General features: G+C 36.0%; 1 protein-coding gene across 1 annotated transcript in view; it reads right to left on the bottom strand.

Annotated features, from left to right (window-relative positions):
* TNPO1 (transportin 1) overlaps positions 1–20,864 on the bottom strand; it is an 85,897-nt gene that overhangs the window by 16,614 nt on the left and 48,419 nt on the right. Inside the window, exons 8-14 of the mRNA XM_060146314.1 lie at positions 18,340–18,462; positions 16,086–16,204; positions 8,644–8,704; positions 7,708–7,876; positions 2,433–2,585; positions 1,456–1,681; positions 1,124–1,130 (exon numbers count right to left, since the gene is read on the bottom strand). Of these exons, the coding sequence (XP_060002297.1) occupies positions 1,124–1,130; positions 1,456–1,681; positions 2,433–2,585; positions 7,708–7,876; positions 8,644–8,704; positions 16,086–16,204; positions 18,340–18,462 (858 nt within the window). The remainder of the gene's footprint in view (positions 1–1,123; positions 1,131–1,455; positions 1,682–2,432; positions 2,586–7,707; positions 7,877–8,643; positions 8,705–16,085; positions 16,205–18,339; positions 18,463–20,864) is intronic.

Below are 20,864 nucleotides of genomic sequence, written 5' to 3'. Positions count from 1 at the left end.
TGGGATGAATTCGGAGATTGGGATTGACATATACACCCTAATATGTATAAAATAGATAACTAATAAGAACCTGCTGTATAAAAAAAATTCAAAAAAAAGAAAAAAAGGAATAAATTCTAAGGATCTAATGTACAGCATGGTGACTATAGTTAACACAGCACTGTATACTTGAAAGTTGCTGAGTACATCTTAAGCATTCTCACAGAAAAAAGAGTTACCCATGTTCTATAGGATCTTGATTTTGGTAACTGTTCTACCATGCTTACGTATATCAAAATCAACATGTGGTACACTTCAAGTATATGCAATTATTTTTGTCAATTATTCCTCAGTAAAGTTTAAAATTTTCTCTAGGCTCCACACTATACATTAGAATGCACAGTGCATTTGTTATTATACATTTGTTTATTTGAAGCTTATTTTTTAGGACAAATATACAAGAAATGAACAAACTCCAGGGCCTCAGGGCAATTACTTCAATTTATACCTAAATGTGTCTTGACTTTAAGGTGTATCTGGCCCTTCGTTTGTAAAATTAAGGTTATTTTCTTCTGTTTTAGCCAGGTAAGAATTTCCTAAAATGACAGGCTTAAGCCATTTGTTAACTGAAGTCTTATTCATTAACACTGAGGTATATCTATTTCCTTCATGGCACCTTCCACAAATTATAATTATATAGTTGTTCAGTATACCCTACTAGCCTGTAAATTTTAAGACGCAGAGAATGTAAGCTCGGCATTTAATATATGCCTAACAATTAGTAGAGAACTAAAAAAAAAAACTTGCTGAATGAATAATCTACAGGAAACCAAGCATAATTGGTATCCTCCCCCCGCTTGAAAAAAAACTGAGTGCTATTAATTACCAAAGCTCCCTTGTTTAACTTTCTTTCACATTATTACGAATTAGGACTCTTCCAGACATTTTTGCTTCAGATCTGGTAAAGTCCAGCTACACTGAAATTTACTTTCCTCTCTTTCAACAGCTATTTCTTATTAACAAAGTCAACAGTAAAAGCAATTTTATTTGTAAAGTTAAGAACTATAAACATTAGGTGGCAAGGCTTTTTAGAACATGAAGGTTTGTTCCAGAAAACGGAAATGCTGGTAGTAATGGAACTAACTGCTGATCTGATGTAAAAACAGAGACAGCCCCAAATGCAACTGATAGAGTGGCTACTGGAGTTGAATCACCATGTGGCAACTTGTTATCACAGTTGACCTGTCAACTAATAATGTCACTCTGCTCAAACTTTTTTATTCCTTCAAGAGTAGGACCCTTGCCACTTCCACTCCAGATATCTGTGTGGGAATTAGGGTGAAAGATGATGCCACTGTTAAAGCCACTAAGGAAAAAAAAATGTGAAGAAACAGTAAATATGGATGTCTAGGTAGAGTCTCATTTGGATTTATAAAACCATCAGGTCAAAGATACAGATAACAAAGAATGTCTCACCTGCAGGCAGCTTCTTGTACTCTTTTGTTGCTATCCAGGATACGCTTTAGCAGTTCTGTCATTAATGGCTTCAGGTACGTGTCTGGGGGCTGGCTGACTACCCAGTGTGCATAGCGGCTAAGAGTCCAGCACGTTATGGAACGCACAAGAGCCTTTTTATCAGAGAGGCACTGAATAAGGTGAGGAATGAGCTCAGGTAGGTACGGAATCATGCCCTGCATGCAACCTAGGAATAAAAACCACAGAACTATTTCAGGAAGTGCTGAAATTTGGTTAAAACAAAATTATTTCAGTTGAATACTAAACTGATACGTGCATCCATGAAACATATTCAGATCATCTCCATTCCAATAAATATATTGCAATAATCTGTTCCAAAATTATTTTAAAGAAATAACTGAAATGAGCGCTAACTGCTCTTTAAGTATCTTTCAGTAGGGTTAGGAAAGCTCATTTTACTTCTGCTACAGAAATTATGGCTTTCAAAAATGCCTGTAAAATGCTTCAATTTCTTGTAGATAGATGTTTACAGCTAGGACAGAATAATGATCCTTTATAGAGGATGATGACACGACTTACGTTTCTTACACTTACCTATAGAAGTTATTTTTCTAGCAACAGGGATGCTTCTGACATCAGAATCCTCTCATTTTGTTCTCTCTTTTTTTTTCTGTTCTCTTTATTATAACAAAAGCATTTGCAAAATATCTGGCTGGGGTTATAAGTAAGTCTATGGTTGTTTAATAATAATTAACTAGCTCAAAGTAAAAACTTATCCTAAGATGGCTTTTAGACTCAAATATCGTTTTTAAGGTTAATGTGGATCATAGTCTCACCTACTTCAATAGTCTTATTAGCAACACAAGACAGCAAAGTACGTAAACAGTTTCTGCTTATAGAGTAACAAGTCCTTAAAGTAGCCTAGTCACATTAGCACCTATTGAGGACTTTACAGTTCAAGTTTGATTTAGACTTACCTTCAGCAATTGCTCCTAAAACCAATATGCCTGATTCTTTAACAACCCATTCATGATGAAAAAGTAATTCTTTCAAAAGGGGCAAAATATGTGGCAAAAGCTCATCACGATACACATTTGCAAGAACATCTAGGGCAGCCGCAGAACATTTTCCTAAGGAAATATTTAATTCAAAGACATTACATTAACTTCCATTATCATTTATAGTTATATATCTATAAATCTATCTGTATCTATATACAGATAAAATTTGTTGTATGTACAACTTTTTTTTTACCTCTACAAAGTTTGAAGATATTTAATCCTGTATACGACTGCCTCTTTTTTTTTTTAAAATAAAGCGGTTACGTTGGCGAGAAATAACACCTTACTCATTAAAAGGGTCTTAGTTATACTTACTGTATGGTAGACCCATTCATATGAATATTATACTGCCAGGAAACAGAATGAAATATTTATGTACTGACACAGAATGAGTTGCATGATATATGGAAAAGAATCAGCAGAGTACATATGATCTGATTTCACTTCTAGAACATCAGCCTTCCCTCCTAAAAAGAAGACATAGGCCTACCTCAGATATTGCAGGTTCAGTTCTAGACCACCAAAACAAAGCGAGTCAATTGAACTTTTTGGTTTCCTAGTGCATATAAAAGTTATGTTCACACTATGCTGCAGTCTAGTGAAGTGTGTAATAGCTTTATGTCTATAAACCATGTACATACCTTAACTAAAATATACTTTATAGCTAAAAAATGCTAACCATTATCTGAGCCTTTGAAAAACTGTAATCTTTCTGTGGAGGGTCTGGCCTTGATGTTGGTGGTTGCTGACTGATCAGGGTGGTGGCTGCTGAAGGCTGGGGTGGCTATGAGCAGTTTCTTGAATAAGACGACAGTGAAGTTCGCTGCATGGACTGACTCTTCCTCTCGTGAACGATTTCTCTGTAGCACGCAGTGCTGTTTGACAGCATTTTACCCAGGAGAACTTCTTTCAAAATTGGAATCAATCCTCTCAAACACTCCTGCTGCTTCATCAACCAACACTATGTAATAGTCTAAATCCTCAGTTGTCATTTCAACAATCTTCACAGCATCTTCACCAGGAGTAGATTCCATCTCAAGAAAAAGCAGTTTCTTTGCTCACCCATAAGAAGCAACTCCTCATCCATTAAAGTTTTCTCATGAGACGCAGCAATGCAGTCACAGCTTCAGGCTCCACTTCTAATTCTAGTTCTTTTGCTATTTCCACAACATCTGCAGTTACCTTCTCCACTGAAATCTTGAACCCCCTAAGAAGAATCAACTTCTTCCAAACTCCTGTTAATGTAATGCTGATATTCTGATCTCTTTCCATGAATCACAAATGTTTTTAATGGTATCTAGAATGGTGAATCCCTTCCAGAAGGTTTTCAATTTACTTTGCCCAGATACTTCAGAGGAATCACTACCTATGGCAACTATAGCCTTACAAAGTGTATTTCTGAAATTACTCCTTGATCCATGGACTGTAGAATCAATGCTGTGTTAGCAGATGTGAAAAAAACATGAACCTCATTGTACATCTCCACCTGAGCTCTTGGGTAGCCAGGTACTTTGTCGATGAGTAGTAATATTTTTAAAGAAATCATCTTTTCTGAGCAGTAGGTGTCAAGAGTAGGCTTAAAATATGCAGTAAACCTTGTCATAAACAAATGTGCTATCATCTAGGCTTTCTTGTTCCATTTACAGAGCACAGAGTAGATTTAGTGTAATTCTCAAGGACTCTAGGATTTTCGGGATGGTAGATGAGCACTGGCTTCAACTTAAAGTCACCAGCTCCATCAGCCCCTAACAAGAATCAGCCTGCCCTTTGAAGCCAGGCACTGACTTCTACTCTCTAGCTATGAAAGTCTTCGATGGCATCTTCTTCCAACAGAAGGCTCTTTTGTCTACATTGAAAATCTGTTGTTTTGTGCAGCCACCTTCATTAATTATCTTAGATCTTCTGGATAACCTGCTGCAGCTTCTACATCAGCATTTGCTGCTTTACCCTGCATTATGTTATGGAGATATAAAGACTTTTTTCCTTAAACCTCAAGAACCAACCTCTTCTTCTGCAGCTTCCTCTCCTCTCTCAGCTTTCAGAGAATTGAAGAGAGTTCGGGCTTTGCTCTGGACTAGGTTTGGCTTAAGGGAATGCTGTGGCTGGTTAACCACAAAAACTTTCTCCTTATCAGCATTCAAGCTGTTTTGCTTGTTTTGTTCTTGTGTGTTCACTGGAGTAGCACTTTTAACTTCCTTCAAGAACTTTTCTTTTGCTCACAACTTGGCTAACTGGCCCAAGAGGGCTGGCTTCTGGCCTACCGCAGTTTCTACATGCCTTCCTCACTAAGCTTAATCATTTCTTTTAATTAATTAGTTGACTGATTTTTTGGCTGCGATGGGTCTTTGTTGCTGCGTGCAGGCTTTCTCTAGTTGCGGTGAGCAGGGGCTACTTCACTGTGGTGTGCAGGCTTCTCATCGTGGTGGCTTCTCTTGTTGCGGAGCATGGGCTCTAGGTGCACAGGCTTCAGTAGCTGGAGTTCACGGGCTTCAAGTCCCAGCTTAATCATTTCTAACTCCTGATTTAAAGTGAGAGACGTGGGGCGTCCCTGATGGTGCAATGGTTAAGAATCCGCCTGCTAATGCAGGGGACGCGGGTTCAAGCCCTGGTCTGGGAAGATCCCACATGCCGCAGAGCAACTAAGCCCGTGTGCCACAACTACAGAGCCTGCACTCTAGAGCCCGCGAGCCACAACTACTGAGCCTGCATGCTGCAATTACTGAAGCCCACATGCCTAGAGCCCGTGCTCCGCAACAAGAGAAGCCACCGCAATGAGAAGCCCGCGCACTGCAACGAAGAGTAGCCCCCGCTCACCACAACCAGAGAAAAGCCTGCGCCCAGCAACAAAGACCCAACGCAGCCAAAAACAAAATAAAGTGAGAGACATGCAACTAACTCTTCCTTTCACTTGAACACTTAGAGGCCACTGAAGGGTTATTAATTGGTCTAATTTCAATATTGTTGTATCTCAGAGAACAGGGACACTGAAGGAGAGGGAGAGAGATGCGGACCGGCTGTGAGTGGAGCAGTCAGAACACACACATTTACTAATTAGTAAGTTTGCCATCTTATATGAGCATGGTTCACACAGCCCCAAAACGATTACAACAGTAACATCAAAGATCACTCATCACAGATTGCCCTAACAAATATAATAACAAAAAAGCTTGCAATATTCCAAGAATTACCAAAATGTGACAGTGTCACAAAGTGAGTAAATGCTGTTGGAAAAATAGCGCCAACAGACTTGATCAGTGCAGGGATGCTACGAACCTTCAGTTTATAAAAAATGCAGTTATCTATGAAGTGCAAGAAAGCGAAGCGAAACAAAAGCTGGTTAAGCCCGTATACCCGTTTTTCTGTATCTGCATAGAAAAACTTCTGGAAGAACATAATGATGGGTGGGATGTGAAAAGGAAGTATTCCCCCCCCCCCAATTCAACACACATTATTACTTTTGCAGTTATCTACATTAAATCTTAATGCATGCTCCCCACCAACCTTAAAGTAGGAATACACTGGGAAGTAATTCTGTGGTAGTAATGAAGACCTTGGGTTCTCTTGTTGTGTGAGATTTGGGTTCCAAAACTACATGTGCCACCAGTACTAGCTAAGCTAACCATAGGGAGTTTCTCTTTTTGCAGTATCTTTACCTACCCAAGGCTGTTGGAAAGATTAAATGTGAAAGGCATACAAAGTCCTTGGCCTAGCGCTGGGCACGTTAGTCACTCTAAGGAACCGTTAGTTATAGGAAACTAAATGGGCAGTAATCAGCATAATTCCAAATAATTTACAGAGTTCAGGCTGATGATTCATGTCCTTAATTGCTCTATCGGTTAGTTACTAGAAATCTCAACCCTCTGAATCACAGCATGGTTCTTAACTGGGGGTGATTTTGTGTCCCAAGGAACACTGGGCAATGTCTCAAGACACTGCTGGTTGTCACAATTTTGTGTGTGTTCTCCCCCCACCTCCTGCGCTACTGCCATTTACTGGGCAGAGATCAGGGCTGCTGCTCAAAATCCTATAATGGACAGGATGATCCCACAACAAAGAATTACATGGCCCCAAACGTGAAATGTGCTGTGAACTAGAGCAGCAAGATTTAAAAACCAGCACGCAAGCAAAAGCAAAACACAGGTGTCTAGATTCTCCCCAAAGTTATCTAATTAGTATGTGGCCCAGAATGCAGGCTTAATATATGATGTGGATTTGCAAGTAAGGTTGAAAACCAAGATTTTAAAAAGCATATTTGTAAGTCTGAATATGACAAAAGCAATTTATATAATTTTGGAAAATTGCATGATAATCAATATTCATGCAAATTATCACACAAAAAAATAAGTTTATGTTAGGAAAACAGGAAAAGTTGTTTTCTATGGTCAATGTTTCTATTTCACAGTATCAAACAAAATATATACCCCTTTGAGAAATGACAGTGTGAGATAAAGTCTTTTTAAGGAATAAAATGACAAGTAAATGAAGAGCAGACCCATCAGGAAAATACAAAAACAAACCCACAATAAGATTATCACTTCACATCCAGAATGGCTATAACAGAAAGAGACAACCAAAAAGTATTGACAAGCATGTGGAGAACCTGGAGCCCTAAGACACTGCTGGGGGGAATGTAAATGGTGGAGCCACTTTAAAAAACAGCCTGGTAGTACCTCAAAAGGTTAAACATAAAGTTACCATATGACTCAGTAATCCTACTCCTGGGTATATACCCAAGAGAATTGAAAACTTACGTTTACACATCAAACTTTACATAACTTCACAGCATCATTACTCACAATAGCCAAAGGGGGGAAACAAAATGTCCATCAAATGATGAACAGATAAGTCAGTCACAAAGGACCACTTTTTGTATAATTCCATTTGTAGGAAATGTCCAGAACAGTTCCTAGAGACACAATATAGATTGGTCGGTGCTTAAGGCTAGCGAACTGGAAGAAAATGGGAGTGACTACTAATGGGTACAGGGTTTCTTTTCGGGGTGATAAAAATGTTCCAAAATTTACTGTGGTGATGGTTGCACAACTCTGTGAATACACTAAAAGCCACTCAACTGTAACCTTTTGTATGGTATGTGAACTGTATGCAATGAGGGCACTGTATGGTATGTGAATTATTTCTCAACAAAACTGTTAGCAAAGCAAGCGACTGTGCTTCTCCCTCTCTGACTTACTTAGATTCCAGTCAGAAATTGTATCATCATCATCAATTTCATCGTCATCATCATCTTCCTCTTCAATTCCATCTTCATCATGCTGCTGAGCCACTGTCCTTGATCGATGAAAACGTGGCCTTATGTCCTGTTCACTATCAGGAATTGTTTCATCTTCTTCAACATCACCCTGTATATTTTTTTTAAAGGAAAATTTTGGTTATATTCATTATAAGCTAATATGTATATCAGTGAAAGAATGAGAATATTCAGATGGGGTTATGCATATTATTTTGAAATACAGTTGACTCTTGAACTATATGGGTTAGAACTGTGCGGGTTCACTAACATGCAGATTTTTTTCCAATAAATGAAGTCTTAACACTACTACATAATCCATGGTTGGCTGAATCTGCAGATATGGAACCATGGACACGGAGGGCCAACTGTAAAGTTATACAGGGATTTTTGACTGAGCTGAAGGTCAATGCTGCTAACATCCCATTTTCAAGGGTCAACTGTATACCTCTTCATTAAGAACCACTCCCCTGGGCAGAAAATATTTCTTTGTGAAGGGGAGAACAGGCTATCACATAACCCATGTTAGATATCAGGCACTTTCAAACCACATTATATGGTTTCCCACCAGCTGGTATAATCTAGAGTATCTGAATCAAGATCAGAACGTATTTAACATATTTTAAAATAAACTCCGAACAATTTGTATTAACAGGAAATGGATGCGAACTCTATTAGTGTCATCGTCTAGTTAGTTCCAATTAAGCTAGAATCTATTACCACCCAAATGCATTATCTTTGAACTCCATAGCATACTATATAACAGAAAGCCTATTTACATAGGGCCTACTCTAAATAAATGTTCTGTTAGTCAAATCCAAAGATCTACTAAGTCAATAAAAATAATCTTCCCTATTCATCAGGAAATAGTTTCCTTACCTTAAGTAGGATGATATCTATATCTGAGTACTTCATGCCATTCACTAACACAGGAATCAACCTATAAAGAAATGAATTCGTGAAACAAAGATCTAAAGATCTCAAAGTCTTAACAACCTCATGAATACTAATAATACCAATACAACAACCACCACTGCTAATATTGCCTTATAGCATGTTCTTTGTCTGCCCTTCTCAGATGATGAATACTCCCAATATATATCTCAGGCCTTTTAAATACTCATGCATGGGATCTACTGGATGGAATCTTAGTGGGGATAAGATAGCTTACTTATCAAGACTGCTTAGAAATAAAAACAATAATTTTTTTTTCAATTTTTCCCCTAAGAATTTATCTCAAATATATGAACAAATATTCCCAATTTTTAAAGACCAATGTTCCCTGATGCAAGAACAAGAACAATGGAAACAATCTAAATTTCCATCATTAAGGGCTTGGTTAAAAATAAATTACAGTTGGGAATTCCCTGGCAGTCCAGCAGTTACAACTCTGCACTTTCACTGCTAGGGCCCTGCAGTGTTCAATCCCTGGTCGGGGAACTAAGATCCTGCAAGGATCTTATTTTTGGATGCAGCATGGCCAAAAACAAACAAACAAACAAACAAATTAAGTAAAGTTGAAAAAACAAAAAGCCCTCTACGTGTAAAACACATAAAGCATATTTCCATTTAAGATAAAAATGAGAGATTCCTAGCCACAGCAATCAGAGAAGAAAAAAAAAATAAAGGAATCCAAAATGGAAAAGAAGTAAAGCTGTCACTGTTTGCAGACGACATGACACTCTACATAGAAAATCCTAAAGATGCTACTAGAAAACTACTAGAGCTCATCAATGAATCTGGGTAAAGTTGCAGTATACAAAATTAATACACAGAGCTCTCTTGCATTCCTATACACTAACAGTGAAAGATCAGAAAGAAATTAAACAAACAATCCCACTTACCATCGCATCAAAAAGAATAAAATACCTAGCAATAAACCTACCTAAGGAGGCAAAAGACCTGTACTCAGAAAACTATAAGATATGGATGAAAGAAATCAAAGATGACACAAACAGATGGAGATATATATATACACCATGTTCTTGGACTGGAAGAATCACTAGTGTCAAAATGACTATACTATCCAAAGCAATCTACAGATTCAATGCAGTCCCTATCAAATTACCAATAACATTTTTCACAGAACTAGAATGAACACTTTTACAATTCATATGGAAACACAAAAGACCCCAAACAGCCAAAGCAATCTTGAGAAAAGAAAAATGGAACTGGAGGAATCACGCTCTCTGACTTCAGACTATGCTACAATGCTACAGTAATAAAAACAGTATGGTACTGGCACAAATACAGAAAAATAAATCAAAGGAACAGGATAGAAAGTCCAGAGATAAAACCACACACCTATGGTCACCTAATTCATGACAAAGGAGGCAAGAATATACAATGGAGAAAAGATACTCTCTTCAATAAGTGGTGCCGGGAGAACTGGACAGCTACATGTAAAAGAGTGAAATTAGAACACTCCCTAACACCATACACAAAAGTAAACTCAAAATGGATTAAAGACCTAAATGTAAAGCCAGACACTATAAAACTCTTAAGAGGAAAATACAGGCAGAACGCTCTATGACATAAATTGCAGCAAGACTCTTTTGATCCACCTCCTAGAGTAATGAAAATAAAAACAAAAACAAAAGGGATCTAATTAAACTTAAAAAAGCCTTTGTACAGCAAAGGAAAGCATAAACAAAAAAAGACAACCCCCAGAATGGGAGAAAGTATTTGCAAACGAAGCAACCAACAAGGGATTAATCTCCAAAATTTACAAACGGCTCATGCAGTTCAATATCAAAAAAACAAACAACCCAATCCAAAAATGGGCAGAATATCTAAACAGACATTTCTCCAAAGAAGACATACAGCTGGCCAAAAAGCACATAAAAAGATACTCAACATCACTAATTATTAGAGAAATGCAAATCAGAACTACAAGAAGGTATCACCTCACACCAGTCAGAATGGCCATCATCAAAAAATCTACAAACAATAAATGCTGGAGAGGGTGTGGGGAAAAGGGAACCCTCCTACACTGTTGGTGGGAATGTAAACTGGTACAACCACTATGGAGAAGAGTATGGAGGTTCCTTAAAAAACAAAAATAGAGCTACCATATGATACAGCAATTCCACTCCTGGGCATATATCTGGAGAAAACCATAATTCGAAAAGATACACGCACCCCAATGTTCACTGCACTATTTACAATAGCCAGGATGTGGAAGGAGCCTAAATGTCCATCAACAGAGGAATGGATAAGGAAGATGTGGTACATATATACAATGGAATATTACTCAGCCACAAAAAGAATGAAATAATGCCATTTGCAGCAACACAGATGGACCTAGAGACTGTTATATTGAGTGAAGTCAGTCAAAGACAAATATCATATGATATCACTTATATATGGAGACTAAAAAAATGGTACATAGGAACTTATTTACAAAACAGAAAGAGTCAGGGATGTAGAAAACAAACTTATGGTTCCCAGGGAGGAAGGGGGACAGGGATAAATTGGAAGATTGGGATAGACATATACACACTATTATATATAAAATAGATAACTAATAAGGACCTACTGTATAGCACAGGGAACGCTACTTAGTAAATACACTGTAATGGCCTACATTGGAAAAGAATCTAAAAAAGAGTGGATATGTGTGTGTGTGTGTGTAAATATATATGTGTGCGTATATATATATATATATATATATACACACACACACATAACTGATTCACTTGCTGTACATCTGATACTTAACACAACATTGTAAATCAACTATACTCCAATAAAAATTATTTAAAAAATTAGATTACCTATACAATAACTTATATACAGAGACTATCTAGGAAGGCTATACAATAAACTGTTGTCTTCAGAGAGGTGAGTGGGCTAAAAAGGGACGGTATCCATCTTCTACTTTATTTCTAAATGGTGTGACATTTTTACAATAAGCCTACATTCAGTATTTGTATTCCTTTTAATAAAAGAGATGACAGTGTTTAAAATATAAAAACAGTAAACTTAAAGGAATTAATCCAAAAGAAATAAATCAAAAAGGAAAAAAAGAGCTCTACCGACAAGGTTATCATAGTCTGATAAAAAGTTTGGAAATTTAAATTCTAACTTCTTAAGACATTAAGAACTTAAACTTCCAATAAGAAAATAGTTAAATAAATCAGAATATTGTATCTAATCTGAAATATTATGTTGTCACCAAAAGGGAACCATAATGTCTGTAAACATGGAATTCCAGGTATACTGAAATATTTATGATGACTAGTTAAAAAAAAATATATCAAAACATGTTAAGTAAAGGTCAAAATACTAATTTCAGTTCCTTCTGTAGATATGATGGTTTTATCTTGGACAGCTTTCTTAAACTTTGGTTTGTTTCCTCACTGTCCAATCATACACACTGAAATGAGTCTACTGAGGACAAAAGGTATGAGAGACTACTTTGGAAACACGTTACAATGTCCACAGTCCACTGCTTCCAAATTCTACCTTTCATTGTTCTGGGGGGCATGGAAAAAGTGTGAATAGGCAAAAGAAACTCATACTCATGAGTACCAGCTGTGGGGTTATTAATAAAGCACCTTCTTAATAACCTAGTGAGAAAAGTATCATGATCCCTATTTTACAAACGAGTAACTAAAGCTCAGAGAGGTAATATTATTTCCACAAGGCCATAAATGTTAAGTAAATTTCCTTTCTTTACCCCAGATGTAAAAATCTCTGTCCACATTAATGTCCTCAGTGTTTGCTGTGGCTTTACTTGAAATAGTCACATGCTTTAAGACACACTAAATAAATATGTATGAAACCAATGTTAAGCACACCTCTACTTTCAATGAGGTAATTTTGCAAGCCCTCATTAACCAAAGGAATACTAACAGTAAAAAGGAAGCAGTGGGATTTCAAATTTGTAAAAAGGAAAATATGAGCGACCCAAACTTTCATGTTCAAAGTCCTTCTAAATTCTAAAATAGATTAATGGTAGTAATTCAACATTATAGCTAGTATACCATAACTAAATAAAATTATAATACACAGAACCATACTGTGTAAGCTACAGGGATCTTGCAAGAGAACCAACTCCATCTGGATCACCAACAGTTAAATCATTTATGATATCTGTCAATAATTTCACGAAAATGATGAGGATGGATGGCAGACCATAAAATATTGAAGAGTTCACCTGAGGTGAGGTAAAGAAGTAAAGACAGTGAGCCCCATCTATTCTTTGAATCTTTTTAAGATGAAAGAAACTGCAGCAAGCTAACAAGTTAAGGCAGCAGAGAGGGAAAGTTTAAAGAGAGAATTTATCTATTTGATAGAGTGAGGTCCCTAAGGATAAGAAAAAAATTATGCTATCCAAGACCATAAATAGAAAGCCTGGTTAGGAAGAAGATAATTCACATGAAAATGTATCTATAAGTTTTGGGGAAAACGTGAAGGGTCACCTGTTTTCCCTACAAAGCAGAAGTGCTCAAATTGAATGAAGAGAACTTCAGAAGAGTGATAAATGTATCAAATAGTTGCTCTGGTGAATGGAAAATAAAAGCTGATCTGGAACAGGAAAAATTGGCAGATGGTATGAAGGGTCCACTTGATGTTGAAGACCATGGATTTCTATAGCCACCAATCCTCCTAGCAGTGTAACTTTTCCCAACAGTATTTAAGAAGTAGCAAAGACAGTTCGATTAATCCAGAGCAGGGGGCAGCTGGAGGTTTATGGTCAGTACTGTTGATTTGTGGATCATGATATCTGTGCCCGCTAGAGAAAGAATAAGAAGATGTGTAGGAAATAGGGGACTGATAAGGCGGGGAAAGTCAAAAAGTGAGGTAGGAAAGAGATATTGGAGTTAACTGTGACCACGTGGCAATATGGCATGTGTCTGACAAATTCCAGTCATACAAAGCAGATCATTATTTTTTAACAAATCTAACTCTTAAGAAGCTTTCTCCTGAAGCCTCATGTAGAAAACAAGAAGAGAATTTTAACGCAACATCATGGAAAGGCAATGATGTTAATACCAACAATGAATGTTTACTGAGTACTTAAGTATATGCCAAGCACTGGGTTAGTTGTTTTACATGGATTAATTCATAAATAAGCCCCAGGAGATATTAATGTACAAGAATAAAGGTGGAAAAAAAATAATTCAGGGGAAAAAAAGAAGACCCGTTCTACCAGATAACAAAATATATTAGCAAATGTTCAATAATCAATAGAGCATAGTACTGGCTAAAAAAAAACAAAAAAACAAAAAAAAAACAGAAAAAGGAAAAGAAAAAACAAGAATACACGACACAGCCCAGAAAGATAAAAGAGTTTAACCTTACTCTTTATTACCTTAATGCTTTCTATGTGAATTCATTTTAATAAGAAAGATCTCATCACATTAACAATTTTGATTCCTCAGCAAACATTTTTTGCTCATACTAAACAAGAATCTGGTTAACAGATCTAGGAAAAACAGTTCTTTTACTGTGTTTTTAATCTCCGGATCAGACTGATGTTGGTATTTTCCCATCCTCACAATACACTATTTGAACCAAAAATAAAAGCAGTCTTGTTTAATCTAAAAATGGTTCCCAAACCAGTGGTTTGGAAGACATATAAATCAAATCCATTTATCACTGGAATGGGTTGTTTAATGTTCGCACATAGCACACAACTAAATGGGAACTGCTGATCTTTTAGCCTGCTACCAAGTTCTTCATTGCTTACCAATGTTTAGATTTTATTAGGGTAATAAAAGAGACCACCAACCTATAACTGCTCTTATCATCTCCTAATGTTACAGCTTAGGTTTTCATTAATAAAATCTCTTCAGTTTTATAAGAATGTCTGTTTATATAACTTTTAGGATTATATGATCCTATGGTAAGAAACAAGCATATCATAAAACTGCAATCTCAAATCAGGGAGAAGAGAATAATTAATATATGAATTTCCTAAGGGGGGAAAAATCCATTTAGCACATCACCTTGCACTTTACTCCCAAATAAATTCTAGATTGACTGGAATAAGACATAAGTGGCTTTGTTTTCTCGGTAGGGAAAGAATTTATTGGAAAAGAAAAGGAACTTAACTGACTACATGAAAATAAGAATATCCAAGTACCCTAACTTCTGAAAAAAATGTGACTCCACTAATACAACAACATATTAAAACAAACGGTTTTGTTTTTTGCTCATCCAGAGGGCTAAGACTGGAAAAATTATGATTAATGGATTGCAAAAGTTGTGACAAGATGGGACCCTGCTGGTGGGGTGTAAACTGGTATAACTTCCCTAGAGAACTATGTGGAATATTTATGAAGACGCTTTAAAATGCTCAGGCCCTTTGACCTTGGTAAAAATCACTTCTAAGAACTCTACTTGAAAGAAATCACTACTTATGGACAAAGAAAGATGCTCAGTCCAGGATTATTTATGAGTTAAAAAAAAAAAAGGGCAAACAACTAAACATTCAACAAAAGAAGAAGAGTCGATTATATATACATGGTACACACACCATGATGGAACAGTACTGAAAGTTTAAAGACTAATGACATGGAGAAAAGTGCACAACTTACAATAACTGAAAAGAGCCAACCACAAAATAGTAAAATCAAATATTTAAGCATCAACTATAGCCAGATGTCACGTACATACTACCAAATTTATTTCTTCCCAAAACACTCTGAATATATCACATTTGGTATATGGTACTAACAGAGAAAAACATTAAAAGACAACACACCAAAAATACTAACAATGATGACTCAAGGGGGTGGAAATCCAAGACATTTTAAGTTTTCTACATGTTAATTTTCTTTTATGAGCCTGTATTTTCTTTATTTTCAAAAGAACATGAGCATTACTTTTTAAAGTAACTGACTTTAATATATGAAATCATTATGTTGTACACGTAAAACTAATATGCTGTTTTATATCAAATTCAACTTATCTCAATAAGACTGGAAAAAATATATTAAAAAAAATAACTGATTTAACAGCATTCACTGGGTTAAAAATAGGCATAACAATAGATTGACCAAAAATTGCATAGCATCACAACTAGTAGGAAATCCATGAGACCCCATAGTCAAATTATAAGATTATAAAAAATTGTGCCATGGATTATCCAAAATTAGTTATAATTCTGCATAAACCACCCTCATGTAATTTAGAAAACAAAAGTAACTGCTTCTTTAAAAATGTCTTTACTTATAGCATCAGTAAAATTAAGTCTTACTTCTTTAGAACTTCATTACCTGATGGCATAAGAATGTAACCTAAAAATATGAAAATGAGGAATCACTGCTAAATTTAACAACAAGGGAGTATCTGTAAGAAGGAACACTTACTTGGGAAGATGCCTCATGAGTACATCTTTGCATATTGGCTGCTCAGCCAAAGTGAGCCAAAATTCGCAGGCTTCTAAAGCCACATTTTCATCTTGATCTTGGGTCCTCTGCAGCATGTACTGTAAACAAAGGAGGCTTAGTATTAATCAGTTTAAATCATACAATTAAAATAAAACTAATCTAATTTCAGCAAGTTAACGGTCCTTTACTATGGGTCTTGCACTTTTACAGTGGTTCTCGACTTAGGCTTTGGATTTTTTAAAAAAAGCTTCCTAATCAATTCTGAAAAGCAGCCAAACTTAAGCACTACTGCTTTAGAATGTTGCCTAATGTAAAGTGTCCAATTCATATTTATCTGCTTCTATATAGGCGTATATTGTTTCATGAAACCACTGAGATTTTTAAAAAGTATTAATATTCAAACACTGTCTTCATAGATGCATCAAAATAAAAAACACCATTAAACTGTTCATAAAATGGACAATCATTTTTATAACATAACCACCCAAGCTGTCTTATAATTACAATTACCCCTTGAACAGTGAGGTTGGCATGCCAACCCTCCAAGCAGTCAAAAATCCACCTATAACTTATAGCCAACCTTCTATATATACGGTTCCTCTGTATCCAGTTCCTCATCTGCAGATTCAACCAATCTTGGGTTGTGTAGTACTGCAGTACATATTTAGTAAAAAGAAATCTGGGAATGAGTAGACCCATGAAGTTCAAACCTGTGTTGTTCAAGGGTCAACTGTATATACTTCCACATATTTAAAAAGATATATAGATATTATACAATTACAAAAATTAATTTTTTTTTAATTTGGAAAAAAGTAGTGGCATTTCTTTGTCAACTATATAATTTCTAGTTGCCAATAAAATAGGTTTATCATGTCCTTCATGTCCTTTGAACATACCAAGCCAAATTCACTCTTAAGTTGGAGGTACATTTCTGATCTCCAAATCTATCCAAATCTACCCTTCTTTTAAAAATCTAACATACCGGGAATTCCCTGCAGCCCAGTGGTTAGGACTTGGCGCTCTCACTGCCAGGGCCCTGGGCTCGATCCCTGGTCAGGAAACTAAGATTCCGCAAGGTGCACAGCGTGGCCACCCCCCCCCTCAAAAAAAACCTTACATGCAAAAACAAAATAAACATAATCAAAGGCATGAATTCCCAATGTACCTGGGACTGAATCTGGGGTCAAGTGATGAATTCTTGAATGAAACATCTCACACATCAAAATACAGCAACACAACTGCTGTGACAGGCTAGCCCCTACCATGTTCTACTACTATGCTGGGTATTGCTGAAGAAAGAACTGTAGCCTCGTAAATTAGGTTCCCCAGCTGTGACGTGGCAAATGATTATATGTCTTTCTTAACTTTCTGGTTAACCCCAAACTCTCACTAAACTCTCAACCAACCTCACCTGATTCTTCTAAACACTTTACAGAGAGAATATCTTTATCAGAGGGAAAGTAATTTATCCCCATCTTTTGCTTCTACATATCCTTATCACTACAACTACCTTTCCTAATGTTTTAGAAAGGGAGTTACTGAACATCATGAATGCTAGCCTTCTTCTAACTGGTCTTAGATGCCATCCTTTAAGTACAACTATATTCAGCAATATGAAAACTAGGTATGACTGTAGCAATAATGAGTATTGCCCAACAAATTACTTTGTCCTAATAATAATTATGTTATTATGTATTCCTTCCTTTAATTACAACTATCTGTGCTCAACATACTTACAATATCCTAGTAAAATTATTTTAATCACATAAGGACTGAAAGAGAGCCTTTTAAAATCTAAATGGTCTGCTAGAACTCACTATAATGGTTACGTATTTTCTATTCAGAAATTGTTACCACTGTTACCATAAATCAAAAGTTGATCAGATCAATTTACCAGTTAACGGGTCAAAAACAAACTCTTTTAAGTATTATAGTTTTATTGGCCTAACCCATATCAAATAACAAATAACCTAAATATTTCTTAGTTACACTGGTTAAAAGCTATCTACTCCTTTAAACAACATTCCCCTCTATAACATCTTATATCTCATGAAAGAAAGATTGCCATAAAGATAATTTTTAACTTTAAGATGATAACTAATTTTTATAGTCCCCCCCCCGCAACAAATGTGACAAATAAATTGGAAGACAGTGGCTTCACACTACACGTTTTGTGCCCAAGATTTTTCTTGAGGGGAAGATGAGGAGAAAGCCTTTAAACTGCTTGTATTACCTCAACTATATTATGCATGTGAGGAAGCAGGCGATCCATTCGAACTTCAAGCAACATCACAAGTGCCCGGCACACATTTTTCCGTACCTCTGGTTCTTCATCACCAGCCAATGCAAAGAGATTCTATTGCACAAGAAATATTTTCTTCTAGTTAAGTATTCCAACATACTAGAAAGATTTATACATAACAACCAAAAATCTGCAAGGTGGCAACATTTAAAGAAACCCTAAGAAGATACTGTACAGATAAAGGCTTATGAATTAACTGGCCCTACTAATACTTTATAGCATTAGATTATAAAGTAAGACAGACGCAGGATGATAACTGCCAAAAACTATGATTTTGGTAAATGATCTAAAGCCATTTTTCGGAGTATGAGTGGTTGCATCTTGAAGTAATCTTTAGTTTATGAGAATAAAACCATGTCACTAGGACATAGGAGCATTCACCCAGATCACCCAGAATTAGAGATAATCATTAAAATACAGTTTGATTTACTCTTCAAAATTACTGTCTGTTAAGAGATTATTCCTACCAATACTGATTCTTAATAGGCATACATTCTATAAAAGCACCAACAATTGGGAAATATACACTGAGTTTCCAACAATGTGACCCTAAACTGCTGTCGTTCACTGAGTCAACTATTGAAAAAATGGTAATAGTAGCAATCGATCTTATGCTTTATGCTGTTAAGTTTCTCTACAAGGTTTAAAAAAAAAGTGGGAATGAACAATACTGTTTCAATTAACCTTCTCAACTCTAAGATGCTGCTACTCAATTTTACAAGTTTAGACGTTATATAACTTGCTAGCAAGTGGGGGAATCTGAATTTGGTTTTCACAAAATCATGGGTGAGTCCACACTCATTTCATTATACCAACAAGCCTCCACTAGAAAAAGCTGTCTGTTGCAGAGGTTCAAGTGGAGATGTCAGAAGAAAAAACAATTAAGCCTTCCCTATCTCACTCCTGAGGTTTTACTTTATTTACACACAACATACACACACATATTGAAAGCAGTAAAAAGAGGATTAAAATAATTAAGTAAAATCCAATGCGTCTCATTGTCTCTTCCCAGGACCACAGAAACATCTCCAGAGAGATGAACCTGAAATCATATTACAAGAAACGGGTAAGACAATGGAAAAATTTAAATATCAAATGTGACAATATGTGAAGTACTGTTGTAGTAGCATTTTTAAAACTTTCATTTCTCCAAGTCCTATCTCTACTTCTGAGGCTTTCAAAACTCTGTAGTTGCTCTTTTAATTTTACATGGTCAGAAAGAATACGGTTTTTCCAGCAGGTGCTGCGCATATAAATCCTTCGTGAAATATGATGTTCTCTTAAGTATGAATACCCAGCTTTGCCAAGGTATGTTATAGCCAAGTATTAGTAACCAATACACTTTTCATCAGTACCAGCACATGTAGCAGGCATGATTTCAGCCCCCGATAAAAACACTGGTGACTGAAGAAAACTAACCAGTTATTGATTTAGCAAATAGTTACTGAGAGCCTACCATGTGTCAGGCGCCTCCTCTGGAGGTTTACTACTCTTACAGGATGAAGAACTGGGTGAATCTTACTGGATTACCAAGTAGCACAGAAGTGTTAATACGGTATTTAACACTAATGGAAAATATCATTAAATGTCAGGAAACGTTCTTGTTCCACTTGCTGAGTATGGACCTGTGGAATTTTTATTTTCAGAAAGAATTTATTTTATTCTAAATTATATTTCTGTATAAGATGCTGGTATGTCTATTACTGTTCTCTTTAATAAGTCACGAGAGAAGAACACTAATGTTGTTATAAGTACAACAAAAACTACTACTGCTTCTAAAAATAATAGCAGTAGCTAGCACGTGGAGTGCTTACTTTGTAGCAGGCACTGTTCCAATTTATTTTTAGCCAATACCTTTTTTAACAATCCAACAAGGTAAGTCTATTATTAGCTTTATTTTATAAAAACTGAAAATACCAGTTAAATAAGGTGCCCAAGGTTAACAAGCTACTAAGCTGTGGAGCTGGGATTTGAACACAGGCAGTCTTACTGCAGACTTCTAATACTGTCCACTACCCTCTATACCAAACTAGACTGAAAACACCTTGAAGCATAAAATTTCTTTATGTATCCTTACCACCAAGCACAGTGCCTGAGTCACAGTATGTATTCAGTAAAATGTATTTAAGATGCATGTTTTCATTTCAATTTTCAAATGGCTTGAGGATTCTAATGGCTACTACTTGTAGTCTATTGGTAAAAGATGTTTAGAAGAAGCTTGTCAATTTAAGTGATGAGAAAAAAAAGACATAATTTCCCCCACTTCTTTCTTGTAATTTCCCAACAGGAATACCAGAAATATGGTCTCTGAAGGACTTTTTTTTTTAAAGAAGAGCTGAAAAGGAATAGACTATTTAAATTTCATTTGATGAAAATAAAAGTGAAGTGCTAAAGGAACTTTAATAATCCTTTCACAATCGCTGTTATCAAGCAGAAGTTCTGAAAAGAAATTCTAC

The sequence above is a fragment of the Lagenorhynchus albirostris genome, chromosome 3 (genome assembly GCF_949774975.1).
Source record: "Lagenorhynchus albirostris chromosome 3, mLagAlb1.1, whole genome shotgun sequence".
Classification (NCBI taxonomy): domain Eukaryota; kingdom Metazoa; phylum Chordata; class Mammalia; order Artiodactyla; family Delphinidae; genus Lagenorhynchus; species Lagenorhynchus albirostris.
Note: the sequence above shows the minus strand (reverse complement) of the source record. Positions and strands in the feature narration are given on the sequence as shown.